We start from the raw sequence: 23,930 nt of genomic DNA, 5'->3' as shown, positions 1-23,930 counted from the left end.
TTTATGATACATATCTATGGATTGTGTAATTACGTCAGTTAAGAATGTAAAGCACTATTGGCTCTCGTAGCAGATTGTGTCATGCTCTAATATTTCAGTTTATGTTTGAGATCTGACTGGGCATTGCATTCATGGATTTCTCCATATAAAGTGATTGTATGGTTTCAGTTTGCAACGTGAATTGTTTGTAATACTGTTATACTGTTGATGTGTTTTTTTCAATTCTTGTAATCTGTGTCTGTTTTAATTGTGTGTTGTGTTTTATATGGTTAAGAAGTGGTTGGGTTTAGGGTAAGGGTGGGGTTAGAAGCTCTAAAATATGAAGGGTTTGGTTCCAAACCTGTATAAGCGCTTTTTTATTTGTTACCGACAAAATCAGTATTGTGTCAGGTCAGTTTTAAAAAGTACATTTTTATATCTGCAAAATCAAATATCCGCCGTGTTATTTTGTCATGTTTTGTAAACATGAAAAACACCAGACTTCCTTCTCTGCAGAATGCAATAAATCCGCTCAACAAATCACAGCGCACCATTCCACGCATTGTAAGCAATAAGGGTGGTGCGTTGAATACACACAGAATCGTAGTTTTCCTCATCTACTTTGTATTCGTGATCAACAAACAAACAAAAACAAAATAATACTTTTGATGGCATTGCTAAACCTGTGGTAATTTTCTGTAGCTAAGAAGAAACGCAAGCCATCAAAATCAAATAATTTACGTGAGAGGCACTCGGGCGAAGGAAAAATGTCGTCTGTTGCTTGTTCTCACACAACAAAATCAAGGTTCTGTTATGCTAACACTTTGACTCCAGGGGATCTCATGAAAAACTTTCCATTATTTTACTCAAATTCAACAAAAATCAAGCAGGACAAAAACATTTTACAGCTGATCGCTGTCAAAAAAGTTAAGCAACGATGTCCCAAGGATGACAGCAGCAATGTGAAGTAAGTGTTCTGATTAATTCCATTAATGTTTTTTTTTAATCAGTGCCACTAGTGAAATGAAAGATGAATGCACATTTATATTTATATTTATATTTATAGCATTTTGAAAAAAACTTGGATTTATTGCATTTAACCCTTTAGGCGCCAGAGGTTTTTTCCTAAAACATTTAATTTTGACATGTTACTTTCAAAAGGCTATATCTTAAACGTGATAAGAGATAGAGACTTTCTGTAAATTGGAGAAATATTAAGGATGAAACACTTTATGGAGGGAAATAAAATAAAATTAAATTTAATCATTAAATTTGCATATTATGACGTCATATGTGGCAGCCATCTTGAATTTTCATGAAAAGTCACATGTTTGAATGATAAAATGCAGCACTTCTTTCCCCCCAAAATGTCCCTCACCTTCTGTATGTTATATTGCACAATACTGAATGCTCAGGTAAATAGTAGGTAGTAAACAAACTGATCTGCGCGCCGATAACGTTATGCATAATGGCTCCTCTGCCCCGTGTAATGTAACTCCGCCTCTGCTCCTGCTACGAGCAGCATGGCCAGATCTGCCTCGCATGCGCCTCGAGTGGAGAGAATTTGCACAGCTTGGACTATTGCCTTTACTGTCGCCATGATTGTGTGCATGGGACGGAGCACTGGAAGTCGTCCGCTCGCCCGACAGACTCCCAGGGCCCGCTCGGGAAGACGCAGCTCGCTCTACATTGCTTGCACGGTAAAAAGACTGGACGCGCATATTACCTCCAGCCTCATTCCCCACACCTGTAACACGCCCGCTAACCCGATGAATTCTCCGACCCCGTGTAACATTCCCACCACTGACTTTGGGCAAAGGATTCATCATGTGCTTGGTGTATAACTTAGCTACACTTTCACTTTGTCCAGCCGCACGATTGCAAAGCAGGGGCGCGTCTGAATCGTGGTCACTAAATGAATCACCAGCATCTTCTGAAGGCAGATATTCCCCTTCATAATCATTGTCAGCGAATATAAGACCCAATACTTCATTGCAGGTAAGCTTTTTTGATGCCATTATATGATCATGTATTGAAAAAACTCGCTGAGGTTATCGCTGTGATAAAATGACTCACTTGCACACTAGCTTTGCTGTTGCGCACTTCAATGCGCTCTTGCTCTAAGAGTTTGTATAGAAGCATTATATTTTTCTGAGTCGGGTATAAAGTATGACATGTCTGCCATCTAGTGGAGGGGGGGGATGAACGAAATTTGACACCCTATGTGACAAAATCGGCAGTTACATTCAGTGACGCATCTTGTCGACAAAAGTCGACCGTGGCGCCTAGAGGGTTAACAGACAAAAAATATCAGTTTTTATAAAACAAATCTTTGAAAATCAAATTATGGATTTGAATTTTTTTTTATGTTTTTATAACCTAAAGATGCTATGTGAAAATTTGTAACAGAAAATAGTGGTTTTCATCTCTGTTGGCGCACATTTAATTCGTTTTGCACGCATGTTTGTGTATACTGTTTCCTTTTTGTCAGAATCCTGCCAGATCCTTGTTGGTATTTAGATCTAGTTTACATGGCAGGGTTCTGACAGTACATATGTTCTATGTGGGTCATGCGTAGTTTTAGAATTGGTTTATTCTGACCACGCATTTCCCCGATCCGTTACTTGTGATTATTTTCCAGGTGTATGTAATTTACTTTGTCCCTATTTATTGTCCTTGTGTTTGCTGTTCGGTGCACGTTCGTCTTGTCACATATCTTGTTGGTTGCTGTAAGTATAGTCAAGTCTTAGTCATTGCCTGTTTTATGTTTTGAAAAGTTTATTGTTAGTTTTGTTAAGTTTAGTGTTAGTTTAGCGTCGTATTTTCCCTTGTCTTGTTTTGCCCCCTCGTGGGTTTTGTTTTTCTGTTTTACCCCGTCTGTTAATAAATCCCTTTGTTGTCAACGTCTGCATTTGGGTTCGTGTCTTGTGTCCGCAAATCCTGACAGAACGAATGTGCCATCATAGAACCCAGCAGACATGCACAGCCGTCTTGCACGGAGAGGTCGGTGCTTTCGCCTGGAGTGTGAACCGGTTCCTACCTGGTCCGATCCACTCGTGTTTGGACCCAGGGCTAACTCTAGGCGGAACCCGACCAGAACCGCCGAACCACGTCCACTTCGATCTATCCAAGAGGGACGAACCTTAGGAATGTGGGGGTTCGGTGACCCAGAACTCTCTTCTCTGGCTCCAGAGAGACACTCCCCACCTGTGTCCCATCGAGGGAAGCGTGAGAGGAGGATCTCCTGGGAGTCTTCGTCTGGGGGGTCTTCCTCCGACTTGAGAGCGCCACCTCATCCACTCTCTGCTCCACGGCCTCGAAAAAAGAACAGGAGGAAGGGAGCTCTTGCTCAGTCGCAGCCGCCAGAGCGCCCAGAGCCGTCGACGCAGCCGCCAGAGCGCCCAGAGCCGTCGACACAGCCGCCAGAATAAATCCCTTTGTTAATAAATCCCTTTGTTGTCAACGTCTGCATTTCGGTTAGTGTCCGCAAATCCTGACACTTTTGGCTTAAAATAATAAATAAACTTTCAAAAGTCCAAAAATAAAGTTTGGATATGCCAATCCATTTATTAAAATAAATAAAAATAAATCACTTCTCAAAATAAACTTAACTCTCAACTTAAAGTTTTGCCTACAGCACGCCGTGTCTCACGGTCAAAAACCATGCACCTCGCTGTGCGCCACACCTGCAATAATTAGCCACCGTCTTAAGAAGACTAGTGGCAGATCACAGCGCCAACCCATGCCAATACACAGAATGGCTCCAACAATCTCACTTTCTTGGTATAGAAAACATATTTTTTACCCAAATAAGTAAAAATGGATTTATTGTGTTTTGGAACCAAACTCTTCATATCTTTTATATTTTTATCACACATCCAGGACATAATCCCTGTAAATCCACAGGTTATAAGATACAGTATAAGATACAGTTTAACCTGTGCACTGAGCTTCAGGTAAATGAGTCATAACAAATTCATACACACATTTTTTTATTATTATAATTACTGAATACTCCCTTTTTTGTATGTTAACAATTAAGCAGTTATTGGCGTGTTCATGCATGTGCATTACTTTTTTTTTGCTGTGCATATCATACTGCTGTGGTGACTATAAATACAATTTATGGGTGGATTATTCAACATTAGCAGAAAGATCTCAGACGTGAGTCACTTCAGGACTGTTTAACTCAGGTGAGTGCCAGAAATCAATAGACTTTTTTATGTCTTGTTAAGTCTTTTGAATGTGATGTACAGTAGTTGTAAACTATTGTAAATGTTTGTTGTATTTGTTTCTTTTGTGTATTACTGTACAAACTATAGTGCCGGGCAGTGTATACTTTTTTTATCTCAACTGATAGTGACATGGCCTGGACATTACTGTAATGAATTAATGTTGTGTATCAATCTATATTTACATATTCATTGACTCCTTTTACATTTCATGAATTCTTGGTATTTTTACATATTTAATTAAATATAATGGACATCACACTCAAAAATTCACTAAGCAATATCACACAAAATTGTACCCAAAACATATTTCTGGTGTGATATTGCTTAGTGAATTTTTGAGTGTGATGTCCACTGTATTATATTGTTTCTTAGGTTTTGGTTACGTTTAGTGTATTTTTTGTTTATCAGTTAAAATTGTTTATATTCTCTCAGTACTGAAACACACACATGTAGAAAAGGGTTCCTCAGATCTTATCCTGGAGGGCGGGACCACTGCAGAGTTTAGCTCCAACCCTGACCAAACACACCTAAACAAGCTAATCAAGAGGTATTTCTCAATGTCGGGAACACTTCCTTGGCAGGACTGGTCTTTCCAAGTCACTTCTTTCAGAGGCTAGGCGAGGCTCCTCTTTAGCATTGGGAGGACACGTAAATGGAACAGGCTAGCAAGTTGAAAAGGTGTGCTTTTGGTGCTGCACGCATAGGATTGTGGGCGATTTCAGAGCGCAAAGACTACACATATGCATCCTTTTCTGTATATGATCCTTCATTGACATTGAGAAACATTTACTGTGTTTTCATGATCACTAGAAAATCACATGTGGGTAGGTTTGATTAGGCTTGGAGCTAAACTCTGTAGTGCTCCGGCCCTCCAGGGTAAGATCTGAGGAATCCTGATGTTACTTTGATCAGAAACATTATACCAAATTATTTCCAAATATAAAGAAGTAAAGTAAAGAAGGTCCAAAATGCCAACCAAAGTAAACAACACACTCTTAAAAATGAAGGTGCTTTACTTGGTGCCATTGAAGAGAAAAAAATCTCAGTGGTTCTGTAAAGCAGTAGTTCTCTAAGACTATGTTCACACTGCCATCAAAATCTGCTCGTATGTGACCCATGTCTGTCTCTTTGTATGACCGTGTGAATAGCACAAACCACATGGAATCTGATCTTTTCGATTCTGATTTGAGCCACTTCCATATGTGGTTCTAAATCAGATAAGTTTGGATGTTTTGCAATGCGAACTCAGTCTGAACAGTCATATCGGAATTCATGTGACTTTTACGTTATTCTCGATTGATGTGCGTTACAATTGCGGAAATATGCACCAACGGCATGTTTGCAAAACCATTCAAGACATTAAATATTAAGCTTCTGTTGCACATCGCCTTATACATGAAAACCCCTAACCCTCAAATAAGTGTGTTTGACTTTCCTGAAGCGTTGTCCAGATGACGGACCTGCACGTGACCCATGGAGCAGACTGCCTCGGCTCGTATCGTCCGCTTCCACAGAATTGAGATAAAGCGCGTCGACTGGCCGGTCTGCGCAGCTCCGTATGAAGTCCACAACACCCGCTCGGTAGTCTGCACGTTAATTTTTCATATTACCGCGTGCTGCGTGTGTATTAGTTTTGTTCTTTTGCACATGCGATGCAGTTCAGAACCACAAACTGTTCACACAGCTGTCTGAATTTAGCCACATAATGTGAACAGTCAAACAAAAAAATCAGATCTGAGCAAAAAAATCTGAATTGAAAATTAATGTTTGCAATGTAAACAAAGTCTAACTGCGGGCTGGGGCCCCCAGGGGGGCAACGAGATGGTGCCAAGGGGGCACCAGTTTTAAGACATTTTATAAAATACATGAATTTATAATGAATTCTGTGTAATTAAACCTAAAAAATAAGGCTACTAACCAACAGCACTACTTTGTATAATTCAATGGGGAGTTTCCCGGACAGGGATAAGACTAGTCCTAGACTAAAATAAATGTTAGAGCTGTCCAAACTCAAAACAACTTGCACTGATATATCTCAAAATACATCAGTGCTATTTGTTTTTCCTCAAAATGCACGCCAGTAATGTTTTTAGTATGGCATGTTTGTTAAAACTAGTTATATTTCACAATTAAACTAAGGCCTAGTCCTGGTTTAATCTAATCCCTGTTCGGGAAACCACCCCATTATGTTTTGTTAAATTTAAATGTTGAGTTTTAGAACAAATTTGTCATAAATTTTCTTTGGGGGGGACGAGAAGCACTGCTGTAAAGAACCTTTAACATCCGCAGAACCTTTTTTGTTTTACAAAAGGGTTCTTTGTAGTGAAAAAAGGTTCTTTATATTCTAAAAAAGGTTAGAAAGAAATTATGAGTTCCAATGCAAAAAACATCATCTCCGTCAAGAAATGAGATAATGATTATAACCGAATGCTCTTGACACATACTTTAGGTTCATCAAATACTTTTGAGTCAAATTTGCTTAATTCTGTTCTCCGGTTATTGAGAAATGTTTTTTTTAAGCTGAATCTTTTAAAAGTCTGATAAAAATGCTAATTAACAAAAAATCATGCCAGATGGACTTAGCAGGTTTTGTTTCTAAACCCTTCAAATGGTTTTCTGAAGAACCTTTAACTAAATGGTTCTTTGGGGAACCAAAAATGGCTGATCTATGATATTGTTTTGAAGAACCTTTTAAGCACCTTTATTTTTAAGAGTGTATGCGTATTTAACATAATAGCAACACTAAACATAACACTTTCAACTTTTTTTTTTTTATATATTATTTACTGATTTATTTACTTTTTTTTACAGATTTGACTTGAATACTTCAGTGAGAAACATGGCCAGTAAAAGTAAGCTAAACTGCATATAACTTTTCTTTTTAATTACTACTTTGGTTTATTTTTACATAACAATTTAATTTGACATAAACCGTTGGTCCCCAATACTTCTGCAGGATTTGGTTCCAACTGTTATTTTCAAGTTAAGCCAAGCCACCCATCTTGTTAAACTGGTTTATGTGTGATTACAGTAATGCGATTTTAAATTATACCAACATACTTCTGCCTCATTGTTTCATTGACATTGTGGCAAGTTAAGGCAAATCTGTTTCCTGCTTCAAACTTTTAAATACTCAACATTCAACATAAATGTTTATATTTTTCTTGTATAAATGCAGACATTCTATTCAGTTTTGTTAAAACTTTCTTTAAGCTCTGTTTAAAACAATGTGTTTTCTTATTTCTCTTATACAGGACAAATATCAAAGCAGAATTTAGGGCTTACCGTGGCTATCCTGCTTACCCATGTGTTAGAGGTGGCAACAAATGATTTCCAAGAAACAAGCATGGGTTTACAGGTTAACTTTACTGTACTTATATATTGCTTTGTGTGTGTGTGTGTGTGTGTGTGTGTGTGTGTGTGTGTGTGTGTGTGTGTGTGTGTGTGTGTGTGCGTGCGTGCGTGCGTGCGTGCGTGCGTGCGTGCGTGCGTGCGCGCGTGCGTGTGTGTGTTAGTTCACATGATAACCTTTGAGTGAAAATGAATGTATATTTTTTATTTGATTTCAGTTTAGCTACATAGATGAACCACTGCATCACATAAGACAAAGACGAGCAGGTATGAATCATGATTCTGTATACTTGTACAAACTGTCCTAATAATAATAATATTATTACATTAATAATATATTATAATGATATATTATTATGGTGATACAGTTTATTTTATTGAGAATTTCAAGGCAATTGCAAATGCAATGTTGAAAGCTAAATTCTTGTAATTTAACTGTATTTATAAAACAAATTATGTTCAGACAATAGCAAAGTAAAATGGGCTTAACACGCACTTGTCATTAATTTTGTTAAATGTTGTTTAGTTCATGCATAAATATGTAATGAAAATACACTTAAAGTTCTCTGTAATACTGAATCAAAATGCTGATCTTACAATGCTGTACTTGTTGGCTCTTACACAGACCCATACACAGACTATGTGGTTGAAATTGAGATGCATGCATCAGACATCTCTGTGATCAATGAGCTGAAGATTTATTTGAATGAGTTTATTCAAAATCATACTGTGTTTAACAATGTGACATTACTTGAATCAAACTTCACAACAGGTAAATATCACATACTGTATTATAACCTTTTGACCACAAACATAGTCATGACTTTATAGGCTAACATTACAGATGTGTAAAACATTAACTTATTTGTTGTTCCTTTTTTAGTTTGCAGCATGTTACCAGGTAACACTGATTACCAGTGCAATTGTGAGAATGAGTATTTCTGGCCTTGTGACAACTGTATAAAATATGGGAGTTGTGGCAGCATCACCAACAACGAATGCAGATGCATCAATGCTTTTCCAAATAATTTCAGTCAGCCAATCAGCGAGATGACAGGTAATAAAAAACAACATTTTATTTATTCTGTTTGTTATTGCAAAGACCTGAAATAACTGGTTGCTAACTATTTTTAATCTGTTTTCTTCATCCTTTTACTGGAAGATGCCACAGCATGTCACAAAAGAGGTAAATATAATCTGCCTTAAATCATAAAGTCTAGACCACATCAGTAAGATCATAGTTTCTTATTTACACCTGGAACTTAAAAGCAGAGTGAAGATTCCACATTTATTTTTATATGGTGACTGGATAAAGCTAGTTATACTATTGCATCATGTAGCACTTTTATTTTTAAGGGTGTAATGCATCTAATCTTAAGCTTTATAATTAAAGGTATAGCGGCGGATTTTCTCGAATTTTAGAAAAGAACCGCCTTCTCCACTTTTTTAAAAATGCAATTGGACAACACTCCTGATTGACAACTAGGAGGACCAATAGTCTTAATGATCCACCCAGAAAAAGAAAATCCCCTGGAATACCTTTAATATTTAAACATTCTTATAAACCAAGGTGCCATATGAAGCTATAGAACACTTTGGCTGGGTTATTTTTGACCCATAATGGGTAAATATTGGACATAACACACCACTGGGTTAAAATTCATCCAATGCCGGGTTATTTTAATCCAACTGCTGGGTTATTATACCTCATGGTTGCATAACATCAACCCAACGTTGGGTTATTTCTATCCCAGCATGGGGAAATGTCAAACCCATCATGTGTTCTGTTCTGTCCAATATTTACCCATTATGGGTCAAAAATAACCCAGCCATTTTTAGAGTGAAGAACCATTCCTGGCTTTACCATCCATGGACAATTCCTGTTGCACAAAATTTTGTTTTATACACATAAGCGAGCATACACACACAATCTTGCAAAGCATAGTTCATTAGATTCATACACAGGAGCTGATGTTCGAAACATGGGCATTGCGACCTACATACTACATACTCCTGTACACGCATACACGACCTACGCTGGATTTTGAAACTCGAGGTTTCAAAAATCCAGAGGTGCGTGTACAGTACATGCACATTCTTCTGATGACAAATATTGCATCACATGCACTGTACACGAACTATTTTATTATTTTTAAACAGGTTTAAAGTTTGGTGCAACGGAATTATTAAATAAGCTTTAATTTAAATCAGATTTAAGGGGATCGAACACCGGCCGTGCTGCTCAGCGCCGCGCTGTTCTGCAAAAAATGTAACACATTGTTTTCTATGAGTATACGCACACCGGCGCCGCCAGGTGGCGCCTGTCCGCGCCGCCCAGCTGTGACTCAGGAAGTTGCTCAAATCCCTGTCGCGCCACACAGCGTCACTCACATAGTTTAACATTAAATAACATTATATTTAATGTCCCAAATCATTAACGATTAACATTGGCTGCTAACGTATATTTTGCATTTTGAAGTAGACGCTATCTGACAAAGCTTGCGCTATTTAATGTGCACTTACAGTTTACAATACCTCTGAGTTGTCCTCGACACGGCGCTGTGCAAAGCTGAGCTGTGCAGCCGGTGTGCGATCTCCTTTAGGCTTAATCCTTGTTGGAGCAACCCACCCTAAAGGGGGTCGCACACAGGACGTGCAGCTCAGCACCGCGCCATTCTAAAAAACTAGAAAACATTGCTTTCTATGAGTATACGCACACCGGCGCCGACAGGTGCCGCATGTCCGCCCCGCCCAGGTACGACTCTGGAAGATGTTCAAATCCCTGTCGCGCCACACAGCGCCACTCACATAGTTTAACATTAAATAACATCATATTTGTCCCAAATCATTAATGATTAACATTGGCTGCTAACGTATATTTTGCATTTTGAAGTAGATGCTATAAGCTCGCGCTATTCAATGTGCACTTCCGGTTTACAATGCAATTAAGCAATACAGCTGCACGGCCGGTGTGCGACCCCCTTTAGTGTTGATGATTGGTAATAAAATCTCTTTTTACAGTGATTACAATGTCAGTGGAAATCAACGAAATCTTTGATACCAGCCTCACCAACCCTGCAGATGACAATTACAAAACTAAAGCTCAACAAATTGAGTCCACAGTAAGTATTTTGCATTTCATACAAAAATGTATCATTTTCTCTTTTTGTTTTTAAAAATGAAATTATTGTTTAATTTGTGTTCAAATGCTACCTCAAATGCTGCTATTGATATAGCTTAACTATCAAAGTAATATCATACTTTTTAAACATTTGACATGTTTTTTACATTTATTTCAACATTTTTACATTAATTTCCTCTGAAGGAAATTGCTATAATTTCTTTTTGCTTTTAACAGATTAACAAGGGTTACAAATCTCTGTCTAACTATGTAAATGCTTCTGCAAAAGTCACTGGCTTCAGGTATGAACATCTCTAGACTTTTACAGTATTTAACAAGTGGAGCACTTCTAAAAATACTCACCCAGAAAATTATCTTCATAGTTGAACTGATAAGGAAGTTTTTACCCAAACCATAATTCAGCACCCTAATGGTGCATTCAAACCAGCCGTGGTAGATGTGACAAAAACGCACTATTCATGCTTAGTTGGACGCTTGAGCATTTTGAGTTTACTCACTTCATTTGCGTGTGAAAGCCGCGCGTGAAATTGTAGTCATTCGAAACATTCACACGAAAATTTGTGTCATGGGAGGGACTTCTGCGACTCCTGTAATCAGGTTACTACTACAGCAAGGAAATCCACCAAGTTCAGATTTTTCAACTTTTCCCGTAGCAACGCTCAATTTGCGAGGAACGCACCGCAGGAAGCCTATTTGCGTCTTTGCATTGACTTAACATTTAAATCACTCATGCTTGCCGCCTCTACCGCATCTGGTGTGAACTCTGCATAAAGATGTAGTCCACTTTAAAGATGGTGCACATTGACTTACCATAGTATTTTTTTTTTCCTACTATGAAAAGTGGACTACTCCTTAAGCAAAAAATGTGATTTTGTGTTTTGAGTTTGTTAATATCACTGCTTTTGAAACATTTGTGAATTAATATCTGTGTTAATTCAGTGTCTTGTGTGCTTTGTGTTTTGCTCCATAGGTCTGGTAGCATTATAGCAGACTACACAATTAATTCAATATCCGACAGCCCTGATTTTACATCAGCAAACATAAACGTTTCGGGCCTCCCTTTAATTCAGAATGCATTTTCTTTAACTGGTAAGGGTAGTCTGTATAATTTTAAAGGGACACCACTTTTTTTGAAAATAGGCTCATTTTCCAGCTCCCCTATTTTCAAAAAAAGTGGAGTGTCCTTCTAAAACAAACATGTTTCTATGTTTCTTGTTTCATTTGTTGTGTCCTTGATGTAGTTTGTTTGTTATTTGGTAATAAGATCTAATAAGATCTTTGTGTCTTTTGCTTTCAGAAGAAACAATTTTCTTCAACAGAACAGATAAAATATATCCTAAACAAAGCGTAACACTTTACTGTCCACAATCTGTTATGGGACCGATAGTGTGGAAAGTAAATGAGAAAGATCTAGACAGAATTAAATACTCTTTTGGTCCAGACAAAAGTACACTCACTGTGAAAGCTGCTGATGTCAGTGACAGTGGTGAGTAATGTATATTAGTCATGTTTATAAATTCTCACATGATAATAGCAGTATACAGAAGAGCTTCTACTCTGAATGCATTGCTCTCAAAATGGCCTTTCATTTCCTTTGTGGTGGATAAACTATATTTTGTATGTATGTACGCTGTAAAAAAATGCAGAATGAAGATAAAACAACCACAAGAATTCGGACATATTTTAAGAGTTGGCTAATACGCTAGCCTGGGAAGACCCAGACAACTTCCAGCAAAATTAGATTTGCTCTGCAAGTAGTCTGGCATAGAGGCCATTCAAGCTCATTTGTAATGCCGAGAAATTCCGGCACCAATCAGAAACGTTGGGGCGGGCTGTACACGATGACGACAGCGTGGCAGCAACGGAAAAGCAGATTTTGTACATTACACAGATGGATGCCGCTGTGGAACATCACTCGTTTGAATCAGCTACTGTATCGTGTCTGTTTTAAATGATTTAAACTTTTCCTTTTCGGTAGCCTCTTATGGAACGGCTGAAATTCCACAAGGGGGCGTATTTGTTCCTCAGACGTTGCACAATAAACGTGACATCCGAATATATTCATTATATTATGCTTTGTGTGTGCGCTTAATGGAATCCCTAAAGTCTAAGCTTTAGAACGATGTGCCGCATGACCGTATATTTTGAAGATTTAATGCTTCAAAGTTACAATGACGTAATACAGCCTCACGTGCAAGGGAGGGAGTGTACCGTGTACGGCACAGTGTTCCTTATCAGGTTAAAACCAGAGCAAAGAACAACACTCGAAGCCTTCATATCTAAAAAAAGTTGTTATCGATGTCTTACCGACTGGAATCGCAAAAGTCTGATATACCAGCTTGCAACTTTGGTGGCTAAACGAATTAGTCTTAGCGAGAGCGGCAAGCCCTCTGGTAGTAGTGCATACGTCATCGCCTTCATCACTCTGGGGTGCGTTTCCCGAAAGCATTGTTAGCCAACTACTGTCGTAAGTTTCGTCGTTACTGACAAAATTCAACAATTTGGTGTTTCCCGAAACAATAGTTAAAATGAACATTCGCAAGCTGCATCGCAAACTTGGGTAGTTTGAACGACAGCTCTTTACCTGTCGTTAGAAGCATCGTTCCTTGTTATTATAATATGTAGACTTACATTGATCATGCTTTTAAACAAAATAAGCAAAAAACATGTAGTACATTCTATAACTATAATTCTAAATATATAAAAATTTATTTTACCTCTTTAAGTTTGTAAACAGAAATGTTAGCTTAGCGTAGCGTAGCGCAAGTTCTAGCAGGAAACTTGAATGTTACGTCATTCATTTCACAAGGCGCAATCAATCACCCCTGATACTGAGAGTATATAAGCCTCGTACTCACCTGTCTTTGCGTTCGCAGATACTGATGCCAGCATTTACAACCCACCCTCCCTACCACCACCACCAGGTCGGTTCCATCCATACTCGAGGGGGATTCGATTCTGGCCTGTCTTCATCTTCAGACAGGAACCACAAGAATCCGTGACCCCCGGATTTGAACTATGGTCGGGGCCTACGCCAAAGAACTATACTGTGTTACATTCCAACCTTGGCTGCTAACTACTGCTAAAAAAACTCATATCAATTCTTAACCTATCTTCGAGTCTTTCTGGTAGAATTAAAGCGCTGCATTTGAAAACTATGCATGTGCACAGTCATACAAGCTTTAAAGGCGGAGTCCACGATGTTTGAAAGCCAATGTTGATATTTGAAATCACCTAAACAAACATGCTTCTACCCCAATAGAATCTGGACCTTCTGTTGATAGACCCGCCCCACACATACGCAACCCGGCAAGGATGTCGGTTAGTAGACACGCTCCTTAATGCTGATTGGCTATAAGTGTGTTTTGGTAGTCGGCCCGTCTCCTTTTCCAAAGCGTTTTTCAAACATCGTGGACTCCGCCTTTAAGACCCTGGGGAATCCCTGGGAGGAGTAAGGTAAGCGGGAACTTGCGCATGAATTGAATATCTTGAAAATAAACAACAGATACCTAAAATCACAGATAACTAAAATCAGTCTTCTGATGCAATATATGTTATTTACAGCAATAATCTGACATTAAATCGATTTGCACAGATTAATTTGTACTTCACCTCCCACGTGACATCATCAACTTTGTTTTTTAACCAACATGGTTCAAACGACGAATGTGCAACAAAGTTATTATGCTTTCGGGAAACAGGCGTGAAAAGGTAGTTTGTTTCTTCAACTATGCTTCGTACTATGTTGGTTCAGCAGCGAGTTACGTCGTTGTTCGGGAAACGCACCCCTGATTGGTTTTGGTCTTAATTGCGCCCAGAGGCATTTGAGCGAGGTCTGTTGGTGACGCCCCTTTGGAAATGATTTGTCTATGAAGCTTTGCCAGTTGCAAGTTAAAGTAACATAATAACAATATAGTATGTTGATTTGACATATTTTTTTGCAGTGTATAAAGAATGTAGTGTAATAAACTGTTGTTACATTCCAAACATAGCCTTCACCTTCAGTTTAAGAAAAAGTTTGGCATAAACAAAGAAGAATCCTAGTATTAACAAAGTTTTATACTTAATAAAAATGAGTAACGATTTAATTAAGCTGTGTTTGTTTTTTTCCACTTGTAGGCAGATACTCCTGCATCTTACAAACAAATTCTTTACCCTACATCCAGTGGCAAAATATTGTTATTGAACAAGAACCCAGTATCATAGTGGGTAATAATGAACAGGTTTATCCCTGTGAAGATAAAATTGTTGAACTCACATGCTGTGTTAATGGAGACTACAGTATTGAATGGGTCCTGAATGGCACTGTGCAAAGTTCAGGTTGTACATATTTGGAACATTTTAATATCATTTTTTAAAATTGTTCTTACTGTGTGACTTTAAATATGTTCTGATTTTTAATAAATGTTTTTTCCTTTTCCAATCAGGGTCAGGTTGTATCGCAGTAAATCATAAGATCCAAAAGATAAATTGTAAGGAAGATAACTATACATGTCAACTCCAGAATTTACCACAATTACATGATTATAGTTATAGCAGGAGCAGTGTCAGAGTAAAGACAAGCACAGAAGGTACGTTTTTAGATTTATATTCTTTACATTGTGCAGCAGCAAGTTTCTTTATGTTGTGTAAACACACTAAAGCCCTTTACACACAGAGATTACTGAAAAGAAAAATGCGTCCCTGGATTTGTCTGGGATCATTTGATTTTGGTTCATTCACATTGCCAATGATTTTCTGGAATCTGTGGATGCATTCAAACACATACAGTATCATAAAGATCCCGTAAAGAGAGCCCAGTCTCCTGAAGATGCGTATAAATAGCACGAAGTGTAAAACTCGTGCAATACATATATACGCCAAATTCCACTTTGGCGTGCATATGATACGCAAGTCCATCACACTCACTTAAACGGGGCATCTTTTTTTGTCGTTTTATTTATTGGTTTCTCAATTTTTTTTGCTTTTTTTACCATTTTCGCTTGGGTTTAGGGTTAGAACAACTTTTTATGTAAAAATGACATCCTAACCCAAACCCCAACTCTAACCCCAACTCCAAGCGACCATGGCTTAAATATGGACAAAAACATGGAGAAGCCTGTATATTAAATAACCTCATTAAGCAAATCTAAAATCTAACCTTAAACCCAAGCGAAAATGGTTTAAAAAACAGAAAAAAATTGAGAAACTAATAAATAAAACGACAAAAAAAAGATGCCCCGTTTAAGTGAATGGGAAGGACTTACGTATCATATGCACGCCAAAGTGGAATTTTTACACTTCGTGCTATTTATACGCATCCTCAGGAGACTGGGTAGGTAAAGATACCTGACGTATTTAACATTCTTGACATGAATGTTAATCTGCATTTAAAAAACCCTTGTCAGAGAGCTGAACGATAACTTCTTGTTGCAATGACACACAAATGTCTTGCCTGAGTCTCAGTTAAAACATTTTAAAAATTAAAGATACAAAAAAATAGTTTAACAACTCAGTTGTTTGTTGTTTATCATTAATTTTAAAAATTATGTTTAAGTCATTTGTGACATTTAATTAAATATTTGTCATCTCCAGATTTTCTATGTAAAAATGAAACATTTGAACTTGGAACACCAAATCAAACAACTGAAAAGCCATGCGATGCAGGCAAGGAAGGAAGCATAATATATACATGTGTACCAGGAGGATGGAACAAAACACAGGACAACTGTGTAGTCAAAGCTATCAAAGAACTTGAATCCAGAGCTCAGGTGATCTACTAGTCATTTATCTATTAGTAAAAAACTATAAAATGTCCACTTGAAATGTTATTTATATTTGTATTTCTGTACTTCTAAATGCAGGTCTTGGTTGTCGAGGATATTCCAAAATTTTTGGAAGAGCTCAGTAATGAAACATATAAATATAAAAAGGATATAACAGATTCTGCTGCGACTATTCAAACAATTGTTGGGATTCTCATAATAGTTGCTAACATCTCACAAAACATTACTATCAATAAGCCTGTGATAGAGGTATGTACAGGTTTTGTGCAAATGTAATGAGTATTATATAAAATCTATTGGTAACAAGTTACAGTTAGGTTGTATTTGTTAAATGCATTAAATGCATTAGCTAACATAAACTAACAATAAGCAATGTAGTTTTTTCATGAAATATAATTTATAAATATATAATATTATATATTTTTGAACAATTTGTTATATTTTCCTTGTATATGATATAACAACCTTATATAATAACTCAGTAATTACCTTTATTTGTGTGCTGGATAAATAATTTTTCATGATTTCCCTTTTCCAGAATTTTCTTAACATAGTTGAGAATATTACATCAGATGAATCCAAAAACACATGGACAGGATTGAACAATGGCGACATGACAAAAAGAAACGTCAGCACTAATCTTCTGCAAGCTATTGAGACTATAAGCAGCCATCTCTCAGATGTGGACTTTTCTATAACAAAACCATCCATTCAGTTAAATAGGACTATAACTGATGATAACTCTAAGAATATCGATGTAAATTCTCACCTGGAGAACTCAACTACAGGTTCTGAAATTCGGATACCAAATGTTCCTAAATCAACCGCCATAACCATCATCATCTTCACAAAGCTTGACAATGTTTTACCAACTCGAAAGACCTCTGTTAATGACAAGACATCAGAAAACATCATCAATGGGGACGTGGTTGTTGTTCAAGTCAACCAAACAATTCATAACATTTCATTTACTTTCAATATTAAGAATGCATCATTGGAAAATCCTCAGAGTGTTTTTTGGAACTTTTCTCTGGACCGATGGGATTCCAATGGATGTAAAGTCAAGAGCTTTGGGAATGAAACAGTTACATGTGAATGCAACCACACAACCTCTTTTTCAATCCTGATGTCACCGTATGCAATAAATAACCCTGCCTTAGCCTATATCACATACATTGGTGTAGCTATTTCAATAGCCAGCTTAATTCTGTGCCTCATAATTGAGGCGATCGTATGGAAGTCAGTGACACGAAATGACACAGCACACGTGCGTCACGTCTCAATAGTCAACGTTGCGGTGTCACTGCTGATCGCAAACATCTGTTTTATCATTGGAGCTGCAATTGCAGACCAAGAGCAGCCGCCCTCAGTTGGTCGCTGCAGTCCAGTAGTTTTCTTCATGCACTTTTTTTACCTGGCTGTTTTCTTCTGGATGTTCATTACAGCACTTTTGCTCCTTTACCGCACCGTCATGGTCTTTTCTCAGATGTCAAGGACTAATATGATGGTCATTGCATTCACTGTTGGTTATTGTGCACCTTTGCTCATAGCGGTTATTACCGTTGCATCCACTTCACCTACAAACTATGTTTCAAAAGAAAATGCATGCTGGCTGAACTGGTTTGAATCTAAGGCACTGCTGGCATTTGTGATTCCAGCTCTGACCATTGTTGCCTTTAATCTCATGGTTTTGATTGTGGTTTTGTGTAAGATGGTCAGGAGAGGAGTTGGTGCTGTAACTACTTCAAATGAGAGACACACTCTTGTGGTCATTGCCCGATGCGTGGCCATTCTGACTCCTATCTTTGGTCTAACATGGGCATTTGGCATTGGGACCATGGTGTCACGTGATTTTGGCCTTCATGTGGTGTTTGCAATCCTCAATTCATTTCAGGTACCACTTTCTTTGTCCATGTCATTAATAGTATTTATATTTTACATTTGTTTTATGCTTGTTTTTTAAAGCCACATTTTCTTAAGTTACCCGCTGAAGTGCTGTGGCCCATTTTTATTATAATTTGATAAAATAGAAGAAATTGCTATTATAATTGCAATTCTAATACAAAAGTGTAACACTAATAAATATGTCACATTTATTTTAATAGGGATTCTTTGTTTTGGTGTTTGGAATACTTTTAGACAGCAAGGTAAGAGTTTATTTTAGTTTTTTTATTTGTTGCTTTTTGTGCTTTGATAAATACCTATATAATTTTAATAATCTTGGATTATAGACATGTTGGATTTAACCTAAAAATCGACCATTACATTATATCAAATCAGATATTTTACCACTCATACCGTCTCATATCAAATCCAAAAAATTAGCTACATAATGAAACTACTTCAATAAACCATGCAATGTAAAAAATATTTTTTTTTAATATATAACCTGCTATTATTTTAGGAGTATTTCAACAAATTTCCAACTTATTAACTGAGTTTTAAGACATGCTGTCATTTTTGGTTGCAGGTCCGTGAGTCACTGGCAGGAAAGCTGTCATTAAAGAACCTCAGTTCCAGTCCTACCAGGGTAAATTATATTATATAATGCAAGCTCCATCGCTTAATATCTCATAATTTTCTAATAAAAGCTCAACCAGTCATTTGACTCTATAGACCTTATCTTAACTTTGACGTTTTATATTACAGAGCACTAATATCGGAACATCATCTACAGGTGGACTGGGTATCATAGATTGGCTGCGTAGGAGAAGTAAGTAATGTAGCCTAAACGATGTACAGTAAATCTTAAAGGGAAATTCCGCCTTGAAATGATCCTAGGGTTAATAACAAACGTGTACCGAGTTCGACCGTTCACTGGAGTTTGTTTTCATGCTAGTCTAACGTGACCAGTGTTATTGCTAAACGCAAATTAGCATGTTATGGTAGCCTTCGGGGCATCAGTGCATTAAAAACGAAATCGCTATGTCTATACTACTAATAATGCTCAAAATAACCCCACACTTACACTGTAGCACAATGAGGGTCTCTATATGTAAACCGAAGCATTGAGAACTTTGCAAGTGTACAGGCAGTTTATTAAAAAGAAACACTTATCGTTCACGTCTGGATCACATATCCATGCGGGCGCCATCTTGGGAAAACTAAACTCTCGCGCGAAACGTTGTTGCCCGGAACAGGTGTTGTGCTTTCGCGCGAGAGTTCGGTTTTCCCGGGATGGCGCCCGCGTGGATGTGTGGTCCAGACGTGAACGGTGGGTGTTTGTTTTTGGTGGACTGCCTGTGCACTTGCGGAGTTCTCGATGCTTCGGTTTACATATAGAGACCCTCATTGTGCTACAGTGTAAATGTGGGGTTATTTTGAGCATTATTAGTAGTATAGACATAGCGATTTCGTTTTTGGTGCACTGATGCCCCGAAGGCTACCACAACACGCCAACCTGCGTCCAGCAACAACACTGGTCACGCCAGACCAGCACAAAAACAAACTCCAGTGAACGGTCGAACTCGGTGCACGTTTGTTGTTGACCCTGGGATCATTTCAAGGCGGAATTTCCCTTTAAAACATTTGCAGAACATACTCTCTGACTACTTTGATAAATGAATAAATGTACAGTAGACATATAAAGACAATATAAAGTTCTTGACTAACATGCAAACAACTTTTTGCAGATGTGTACAACTTGTCTGATCCCAGCCCAGCTACCTCTGCTAACAGCTCCAGTGGCTCTCATTTAATCCCTAATTAACTACATCTATTAACTAAAACCAGCTGACTTATTTAAAAGCATTTTGTCTGTTACATACAGTACCTATATTCCACTTTATGTTCGTCTTTTGTAAAAGAAATATGTGTTCTGTAATCAGTGTTCTTACATGATTTTATTTAATATACATTGAAATACATTCATTTAAGGGAGACGGGCTAACAGGCACTGCAGTGAATATTTATCATGGTCTTTTAAGGTAAATTTATTTATAGCCACAGCTATTAAACAGTTTCACAGTTTGAGGTAAAAACATATATTTCACTGAACACAAGACTTACCTTGGGTCACATTTCAATGAAATCTTTGAAATGATAATTTTTTGTTTGGATCTATAATTAAAGTACAAGTATTTGGTAGGTGCTTTAAATCAACTTACAAAACACTTTATGTATAAAAGACATTTGGATTAGAAATTATTATTTATATTATTATTTATTTTAACCTGTATTATCCAAATGAATTCCTAAATGTAGTCAAACACACTATTCTTAAATCTTTTCTTGGAGAGGGCAGTAAAATGAGATGGTGGGTGGGGGTCAACATTTGCACTGCTGACTTTGCTAACTAGCTTACAAAACCATTAAATACTGAACTGTTGATCATTAAAAAAAAAATTCACTTATCTTGTTCTTGGATTTCTTGGGCCATTTCTAGGCCTATAAGTAATCATGCATAATTTTGTCATGTACCCTGGTTTAAGAATTAATCTTGTTTTTTTCTGATTTTGTATTGATTCAAACATTCTAATTTGCATATTCATAACATTATTTGAATTGGACAAAGAACGTTCGTATTTGAATTGAATATAAGGGCCAGGGACATGCACAGGAATTTTGAGGGGCAGTTGTTTTGACCTGAAAAAGCCCCCCCCCCCAAAAAAAAATACATATAAGTTTAAGATATAAGACATTTTCTAAAAGTAACTGAAAATGTGTTGTCTGAAAAGTGATGGACATATGGATCTCGGACAGCTTGGGGGTGAGTAAATTATGGGTGAACTATCCGTTTAACCATTTTGATTTAAATAATTAATGTCATGCATAACTTCCATCATTCCTTCTTCTTGCTAAAACGAAATGTGAAAATTCAGCAGACATGTAGCTTAGTTTGCCTAATGCCTACCAAAAAAATTGTAGTCTAGGCGCTTTTTTCCAACTCGGAAGGGCAACATGAGTCAAGAAGGGCATATGGGTAGTTGTCCGGTCTACCTCAGCAAACCCCCTGTGCACGTCCCTGATAAGGACTATACTTGGAAAAACATCTGAATTAAGCAACATTAACATATGTATTATTAAATATATATATATAGGCTACATTACATATACATTATAATATTCTTAAAACATATGTTTCAAATGATTTAGTGACATCAAAACATTTAAAGTGTTTCGTAACATTAAAAGAGCAGTGGCCCAGAGATTATTTCCGGGTGAGGTGGGAAATGTCCTAAATCCGAGTTGTCTGAAATGTAGCATGATCCAACAAACACCACACACACCGAATGTATTCACACTGATCAAAAGGCAAACAAATTAAATTATTCCCAATTTATAATGTAAGGTAAATGTAATCTAATGTTAAAATTACAAGTTTTACTTTAACATCACATATATACACTAGATGTTGCCTAGGGGTTCTAAGCATACATCAAAACCGCCACCATCTTGGAACAGGGATCTTGTCATAGAAAGTAGCTAAGTAGCGCTTTATCTGCCTGTACTTCGAATTCATGCCGGACTTTTGTGCTGCGCATGGATGTTAGGCCTACTAGGACTATGCATTATATTTAGGAAAAAGTCGATTTTCTTAATATCAAAACTTTACATTTTCTCTGGACTCAATGCTAAATACATGTCTGACCATTGGAATGAACAAAAAAAAATCGCATTCATGACTATTTATGATGATTTATTTCTGTTACACCTTTGCCTACATTGACGCTGATGCATTAAAGAGAAGGGGCTCCCCTGTTTCAAGATGGCGGCTCAATTTGACGCATTCGTTCCAATGAACTGCTGTAGCCAAAGCAACATCTAAGCTGTGTTTGAAACCGCTCCCTCGTTCACTCATTCACTATTCCCTATATAGGGAATGATAATTGAGTCCGCTATATGGGGAAGAAGCAAATGAAAATGAGTGATTTCGGACACTGAGGTAAATACCATGCGTCAGAGAGATGTCGCAGAGATTCACTATAAACCCTTACACCTGTGTGGCCTTATTGATGGTACTGTGAAATGGTAAAGTTTACTTTCTTACTGTTTGTCACATTTGTCATGTTTATTGTATTAATTGATAATAAAGAGAACAAAACAACTGCTTGTCATATTTATTTACTGTTGTTTATTTATTTATTGTTGAAGTTGTGCACTATATTGTGGATGGGAGCAGTTTCGGACACAGCTCTAGTGTATATATCTATGAACACACCAGGGGCACGTTCAAGTTCAAAACGGTGTGCAATGTTTGCTTCGGTTTCCGGGTTGAACTACATGTTTCCTGGAAACGTGTGCACCGGTATGCAACAAGGTTTGAGATTCGTTTCCTCAATGGAGGTCGACATCCGCACCTAGCGGCCATCTTGTCTCAGTCAGCTCGCTCACTAGCAGCATTGTGTTTTAATGGTGCATGTACTTTTAAATAACCATAACTTGCAACAAATGTTACAGATTTTCAAATGGTTTGGTTTGTTGTAAACGTCAGAGATGTACCTATGACACTGCATACTTATGAATAATGTTCATGAAACATGTTCAAGCATCTAGAATTATAACCACGTTAATAACGTTTGTAAGAAACCAAACCGTCTAAAAATCGATAGAAAATTGAGCAATTGAGTGAGCTGACAGACAAGATGGCCACAGGTGATGACGTTAAAGACTCTGCCGTAACACAGCTAGCCTTTATGATACATATCGATGGATTGTGTAATTTTGTCAGTTAAGAATGTAAAGCGCTATTGGCTCCCATAGTAGATTGTGTCATGATCTAATGTTTCAGTTTATGTTTGAGATCTGACTGGGCATTGCATTCATGGATTTCTCCATATAAAGCGATCGTATGGCTTCAGTTTGCAACGTGAATTGTTTGTAATACTGTTACTGTTGATGTTTTTTTTTTCAATTCTTGTAATCTGTGTCTGTTTTAATTGTGTGTTGTGTTTTATATGGTTAAGAAGTGGTTGGGTTTAGGGTAAGGGTGGGGTTAGAAGCTCTAAAATATGAAGGGTTTGGTTCCAAAAAGCTATAAGCGCTTTTTTATTTGTTACAGCCAAAATCAGTATTGTGTCAGGTCAGTATTAAAAAGTAAATTCTTACATTTGCAAAATCAAATATCCGCCGTGTCATGTTTTCTTCATTTTTTCCAAACGTGACAAACACCAGACTTCCTTCTCTGCAGAATGCAACAAATCCGCTCAACAAATCACAGCGCACCATTCCACGCATTGTAAGCAATAAGGGCGGTGCGTTGAATACAAACAGAATTGTAGTTTTCATCATCTACTTTGTATTGGTGATCAACAAACAAACAAAAACAAAATAATACTTTTGATGGCATTGCTAAACCTGTGGTAATTTTCTGTGGCTGAGAAGAAACGTAAGCCATTAAAATCAAATAATTTACGTGAGAGGCACTCGGGCGAAGGAAAAATGTTGTCTGTTGCTTGTTCTCACACAACAGAATCAAGGTTCTGTTATGCTAACACTTTGACTCCAGGGGATCTCATG

At 37.4% G+C, this 23,930-nt stretch overlaps 1 protein-coding gene across 1 annotated transcript; it reads left to right on the top strand.

Annotated features, from left to right (window-relative positions):
* The first annotated feature begins 4,153 nt into the window (after positions 1–4,153).
* On the top strand, positions 4,154–22,403 carry LOC129429682 (adhesion G protein-coupled receptor F4-like). The gene is made up of 21 exons (XM_073856230.1): positions 4,154–4,172; positions 4,647–4,761; positions 7,026–7,066; positions 7,469–7,572; positions 7,784–7,832; positions 8,191–8,337; positions 8,449–8,622; positions 8,728–8,751; positions 10,587–10,687; positions 10,924–10,988; positions 11,678–11,796; positions 12,005–12,193; positions 14,827–15,027; positions 15,135–15,278; positions 16,282–16,457; positions 16,551–16,721; positions 17,011–18,366; positions 18,578–18,619; positions 18,943–19,002; positions 19,122–19,185; positions 20,105–22,403. Exons 3-21 carry the CDS (start codon positions 7,054–7,056, stop codon positions 20,179–20,181), a joined length of 3,276 nt encoding a protein of 1,091 aa, XP_073712331.1. The 5' UTR covers positions 4,154–4,172; positions 4,647–4,761; positions 7,026–7,053; the 3' UTR covers positions 20,182–22,403.
* Positions 22,404–23,930: the final 1,527 nt, after the last annotated feature.

The sequence above is a fragment of the Misgurnus anguillicaudatus genome, chromosome 18 (assembly GCF_027580225.2).
Source record: "Misgurnus anguillicaudatus chromosome 18, ASM2758022v2, whole genome shotgun sequence".
NCBI lineage: Eukaryota > Metazoa > Chordata > Actinopteri > Cypriniformes > Cobitidae > Misgurnus > Misgurnus anguillicaudatus.
Note: the sequence above shows the minus strand (reverse complement) of the source record. Positions and strands in the feature narration are given on the sequence as shown.